The sequence below is a fragment of the Pseudorasbora parva genome, chromosome 5 (genome assembly GCF_024679245.1).
Source record: "Pseudorasbora parva isolate DD20220531a chromosome 5, ASM2467924v1, whole genome shotgun sequence".
In the NCBI taxonomy this organism is placed as follows: Eukaryota; Metazoa; Chordata; class Actinopteri; order Cypriniformes; family Gobionidae; genus Pseudorasbora; species Pseudorasbora parva.
The window spans coordinates 51,715,615-51,722,115 of NC_090176.1; the positions used below are offsets into that span (position 1 = coordinate 51,715,615).

The window sequence follows — 6,501 nt, forward strand, 5'->3', positions numbered from 1 at the left end:
TTCTGGAGGTGCCGTGCGGTAGATGTTATAATTTGGTCCCTCGGTATGAGGTGTAATTGCATGCGTGTGGTAAACATCCGTTTGGTGTGGCGTTCTGAAAGTGTTTGATTCCTCCGGTAAACCGAAGTCCCCTGAAGAACTCTCTGTGTTGTCAATCGATCCTGGATGATCTTCATTCCCCATTTGAGTACTTTGTTGGGCAGTGTTAATTGATGCATTTTTTAGAGATGTTTTCTCACGGATTTTGGCCAAAAGATCAGCCCATTTCTGGGGGTCTATTTTGTTCTTGCCATTAACGGTTCTCTGATTCGTGACTGCAGTTCTGTTCAGTTCAGGCATGCCCTTTCTAAAGGGCCGTCTACGCCGAATGTTGCCTTGTGTTCTTCCATTCGGACCCCTCCTTCGATTAATAAAGCTTCTGTTTGGTTCTTTTCTCTCTTGAGTTTCAGAACCATCTCCAGAAGCATCTTCCACATCCTCCACAAAGGCTTTTACTTTAGTGGACACTCCCGAAGCAGACTGCGGACTAATTGGATAGCGTCGCAGCGGCTGGATTCCTCGCCGTCTCATGACAGTTAGTTTAGTAGCCAGTACATCCACGCCGTGCTCATTCATGGCGACACATTTGTAATATCCGTTGTTGTCAAGCTGACTATGAGGAAGGGACAAAGTCCCGTTGTCGAAGACTAAAGCCCTGGATGTATTTGCGTTGGCTTTCAGTACACTGCCATCTGGAAATATCCAATTCACCTCAGCATCTGGTGTTGCTGTAGTAAGACAGGGCAAGGAAGCAGATTCGCCAACAAACTTGGTTAACGCATTCCCAATCTCCTGACCTGGAAAAGGTGTTGAAGACTCCATAACTGATAAACGGAAAGGCATCACATCAATATCTCCTGCAACCTCAGCAATGCAGTAATAAACCCCGGAGTCTCTGTGCTCGACAGATTTAATGTGAAGCTTGCCGCTTCTTGAGACGCTCGCTCTATTGTCCGTCGAGCTGAACGCAGCTTTAATCTTCGACCCATCGGGCATTATCCAATGAACGGCTGCGTTTCCAGAGCTTTGCACTTTGCAGTCCATTTCAATCACGCCACCGACAACAGAACTGAAGCTCGTCTGGGTTTTATTGTCACGTTCAATCATGACCCAAGATCTGACGAGCTCCTTGTCAATGGTGGTTGTCAAATGAGTATTAAGAATGAGTCTCACACTTTTGGAGGAGGAATAAGGCCTGTTTAGCTTGAGGTTCATAAAGGACTGCATGAGCCATGGTGGGTGGGATAAAACATTAGCTCGGACGCCAGTGTAAAAGAAGGCATCCTTTTCGATGTCCTGTCTGTATCTGTAGCTCAGCTCCGGCTCTCTGCTCAGCATTATTTCCCTTCGCAGATGCATGGGCACTTCACTGTAGTAAGCAAGAAGCCTCCAAAAGCTTTCATAGCTGTCTCTATCCACAGGACACTCCACGTCCAAGAATAGAGTCACGTTAGCAGCGATCTGCTGAGATTTATTGTAATTCCAGGAGATTTTAGTGGAGTCTCTTGGTTCAAGAATTTGACAGATCATGTCCACTTTAGTCCCATGCTCGTCGGATAAACCAAAGGAGACATTTCCAAAAGGTGGTTTGATCCTGTCGCCGGGCAGAAGTTCACTGATGTTCTCCTCATGCGAGATGTTTTTCCCTGGAGAGCTGATAGCCGGTCCAGAGCAGATGAACTCTTTAAGATCAGAGATCTCTTGTCCTTTTAGGCGTTTTGGAAAAGAGCACAGTGGACAGAGCTGACCGCCGGCGAATGTTCTGTCCTTCTTGCATTTCATCACCCCTTGGAAAAAGAAACAAATTCAGATGGAATTTAAAATGTTCCAAACATTCAAACAGCACATTCCCAAACAGCAGATGCCTCTAAAGCTTTTTATGCTTTCTCACTTCCTGCTTTTTAATTATACAAATTGTGAAAAAAATGTATTCTAAACCTTTAGACCTAAGTGTTAATTCATCTCAAGATTTTCTGTTGAAAATCCTCACATTCAGGGCATAAAACTTGTCTCAAAAATGCCCAAAATGTATATAAATGCCCACAAAAATGATCAGATTTTGTTTTTGTATATAACACAGAATATAATTAAGCAATATTTAATATTAAATATTTTATATTTTATTGTTTCTTGTATTTTTGTCTTGTTTCTAGTCCAAACATCTAAAAACTCTTAAAACAGGAAGTATTTACTAGACAAGCAAAAGTAATTGTCTTGTTTTGGGGAAAAAATAACTCAAAATGAAGAGAGTTTTTGCTTAAAATAAGATAAATAATCTGCCAATGGGGTGAGAAAAATAATCTTGTTTTCTGTTTGAATTAAGATTATTTTTCTCACCCCATTGGCAGATTATTTATCTTATTTTAAGCAAAAACTCTCTTCATTTTGAGTTATTTTCCCAAAACAAGACAATTATTTTTGCTTGTCTAGTAAATACTTCTTGTTTTAAGAATTTTTAGATGTTTGGACTAGAAACAAGACAAAAATACTAAGAAAGAAACGCATTTTTGCAGCATCTGAAGAATAATGTTGAGTTTGAGATAGTGTTGTAGACCAAAACAACTCCTAAAGTTAATCTAAAAGATCCATATCTATTGTCTGAGAAATTACTTATATTTAATGAATAAATGTATTTACATTTTTATTTTTTCCCAAAATAAGACAGTAACTTTTGCTTTTCTAGGAATTTTTTGAAATTTTGACTAGAAACAAGACAAAAAATACTTAGTAAGAAATGTTTTTTTTGCCGTGCACACTGAGATTCAGGTCTTTTTGAAGCATTTGAAGCACCGGGAAATTGATTAATTACCCAAATTTTGCGCTCTCCAATCCTGTATCCAGCTCATCCGGCAGTCGCAGCTCCATGGGTTTCCGTACAGGAAAAGGTTCTCCATCTGAGGCATGTTCTCCAGCATGTTTCTGGGCAGCGTGCGGAGCAGGTTGTCAGACAGATACAGATGCTTTAGGCTGGACACGGGGAAGCGCTGTAGCAGTGAGAAGGTGCTGAAAGTGGCAGGATGGAGCTTTTGCAGATGATTGGCCTCTAGGTGGAGCAGACGGAGGGACGTCATCCCACTGAATGCCCCCGGATGGATGAACTTGATGCGGTTGTGGTCCAGATGGAGCCTAATAAGGCCCGTCAGACCAGAGAAGGTGTGCCCGGTTATGACTCTTAGCTTGTTGTAGCTCATTTTTAAAACCTGCAGGAAATTACAAAAAAATACAAGCCAGTAATTCTGCATTCTCTGTGAGAAACCTTCTACACAACAAAAAATGCTCTTAAAATTAGTAGAGTTTTTGCTTAAAATGAGATAAATAATCTGCCAATGGGGTGAGAAAAATAATCTTGTTTTCTGTTTGAATTAAGATTATTTTTCTCACCCCACTGGCAGATTATTTATCTTATTTTAAGCAAAAACTCTCTTCATTTTGTGTTATTTTCCCCCAAAACAAGACAATTACTTTTGCTTGTCTAGTAAATACTTGTTTTAAGAATTGTTGGATATTTGGACTAGAAACAAGACAAAAATACTGAGTAAGGAAATCATTTTTTGCAGTGTATGTAGGAGTATGAGGGTTATACAGCGTACACACTGCAAAAGATGCTCTTCTTACTCAGTATTTGTGTCTTGTTTCCAGTCCAAATATCTAACAATTCTTAAAACAAGATCCATTACTATATAAGTAAAATGACATTAGATATTTTTTCTTGTTTTGTTGAAAATAAGATCAAAATGAAGTGAGTTTTTGCATTAAACAGGTGAAATTATCTGTCAATGGGGTGATGTCAATAATCTTGTTTCTGATTGAAATCTTGTTTCCGTCCCGAACAGAAATAAGATTATTTTTCTCACCCCATTGGCAGATCATTTTCCTTGTTTTAAGCAAAATCTGTCTTCATTTCGATATTTTCCCCAGAAAACAAGGAAAAAATATGTTGTGTCATTTTACTGATCTAGTAAATGCATCTTGATTTAAGAATATTTAGATATTTGGACTAGAAACAAGACACAAATGCTAAATAAGAAGACATTTTTTTACAGTGTAGAGCAAGACCAATCAAGTTTTACCAGGCAGAAGTAATTAATTAGCACTAAATGAAGGCCTAGTGTGCTTCAAATGGCGGTGATTTTACCTGTAAGGAAACCAGATCCTGAAAAGCACCATCTGGTATTTTCTGCACATTGTTGCCGTGCATCATAAGCAGCTCTAGTTTCCGAAGGCCACCGAAAGACACGTCTGTGATGTGATTTATTGCGTTAAACCTGTTAAAAATTTAAAAAAGTTGCATTTAATAATCAGTATGGGTTATTGTAGTATGCTTGTTTCCACTACAGAACACAAAATACACTGCAAAAAATTCATTTCTTACTTAGTATTTTTGTCTTGTTTTTTAGTCCAAACATCTAAAAATTCTTAAAACAAGAAGTATTTACTAGACAAGCAAAATTAGTGTCTTGTTTTGGGTAAAAATGACTTGTTACAAGTTTATTACATGTCTAGTAAATGTTTCTTAATGTAAGAACTTTTAGATGTTTTGACTAGAACCAAGACAAAAATACTAAGTAAGAAGAGAAAATATATCATTTTAAGGGGAAAATAAGTTGATTTTTAATTTCATTGCATCAACACATCTCAAAAACGTTTGAGCCAAGGCCATGTTTCCCCCTGTGTGTCATCCCCTGTTCTTTTTATATCAGTCTGCAAACGTCTGGGGACTGAGGAGACGAGTTGCTCAAGTTTAGGAATAGGAATGTTGTCCCATTCTTGTCTAATACAGGCTTCTAGCTGCTCAACTGTCTTATGTCTTCTTTGTCGCACCTTCCTCTTTATGATGCGCCAAATGTTTTCTAATCGGTGAAAGATCTGGACTGCAGGCTTGTACATCATAGGGTCAGGGTTATGATAGGCTGAATAAATCTTTCCATGAATGTATGTTTTGTTAGGATAGGACAATATTTGAAAATCTAGAATCTGACAGTGCAAAAAAAGGGAAACATTGATAAAATCTCCTTTAATGTTGTACAACTGAAGTCCCTAGCAATGCATATTACTACTAATAATACATTTAGGATGTATTTATGGTCGGAAATGTACTAAATATCTTAATGGAACAGGATCTTAATATCATAATGATTTTTGACATGAAAGAAAAAATGACAATTCTGACCCATACAATGTATTGTTGGCTATTTATATATAAATAAAAGTTTTGTGCTCCAGGGTCACATATGATTATAACATGCTATACATTAAACAAAAGAACATCATTAGAAGTGGCCAGAGGTGGACAAAGTACACAACTTCATTATTTGAGTGAAAGTAAAAGTACTGCTGGTCAAATATTACTCCGTTAGAAGTGAAAGTTGTAGAAACAGATTTTTACTGAAGTAAAAGTACAGAAGTATTTGTTTTCAAAAGAACTTAAATATCAAAAGTAAATTTCCTTTTTTATGTCACCGCATTATTGTATTATAGTTGTATAAATGCACATTATGCCATCATGGTTTAAGCCAGTCAGTGACGCTCCATCTGACATACTAGCAGACGACTAACTTAAACTCATTTAAATACTTGTAGAAAAGTTACAAAGCTCTTTATAAAGCTGCTGTCACTTTAAGGCCGAATGCACGGATCCAATACACTGATACACATCTGATATTCTCACACTGTTCACCTTCTCTGAAGACAGAATCAACTTTGTTTATGTGAATACTCCACTAAATGAGCATTTGGACATCCGTCTTCTTCCATTTTGCTCTAAACTATAAATCAGTGTTTAATAAATGCTGTGAAATCATTGAACTTCACGAGACTCTACAAGAGTGATTCCTGAAAGGCTTTCTGCAAAAACCCAAACACCTTTTAAAGAAGAAAAAAATCATCACTGACTTTCAAAGCTGCGACAGAAACGACTTTCCACTTCGAGGACCTTGATAGAAATGTAGTGGAGTAAAGAGGACGATATTTGTCTTTCAGATGGAGTGAAGTTAAAGTCAGAAGTTTCCAGAAAAGATTATACTCAAGTAAATCTACTTAGTTACTGTCCAGCTCTGGAAGTGACTTACCCAAAATTAATGCGCTGAACTTGTTTGGAGATGCCCGTGGGCACCGCGGCGAGGGCACGGAAGGTGCAGTGCACTTCAGCGGCCGCCGAACACGCGCATTGCCACGGACAAACACCGCCGGAGACCGGAAGACTGACCATCAGCATCAACATCAGCACCAAACGGGAAGAGCCCATGATCACGCGCTTCTGAAGCGTTCAAGTCCCTCGATCACTCACTGTCAAAAAAGAAAAGTTGACATAACTTACACACTGCAAAAAATGCTGTTCTTATTTAGTATTATTGTCTTGTATCTAGTCTAAATATCTAAGAATGAATGCATATAAGAACAAGTTCTCCGTTTAGGATTAGAACTAAATCAAACCAAGTGCTATTTGGTGACGTGGATGATTAC

At 38.1% G+C, this 6,501-nt stretch overlaps 1 protein-coding gene across 1 annotated transcript in view; it reads right to left on the reverse strand.

Annotated features, from left to right (window-relative positions):
• Positions 1 to 6,283, reverse strand: part of mxra5b (matrix-remodelling associated 5b) — an 18,594-nt gene extending 12,311 nt beyond the window's left edge. Inside the window, 4 exon segments of the mRNA XM_067444681.1 lie at positions 1 to 1,826; positions 2,849 to 3,239; positions 4,175 to 4,304; positions 6,108 to 6,283. The exon segment at positions 1 to 1,826 is cut by the window's left edge and continues 2,062 nt beyond it. Coding sequence (XP_067300782.1) covers positions 1 to 1,826; positions 2,849 to 3,239; positions 4,175 to 4,304; positions 6,108 to 6,283 — 2,523 coding nt within the window.
• Positions 6,284 to 6,501: the final 218 nt, after the last annotated feature.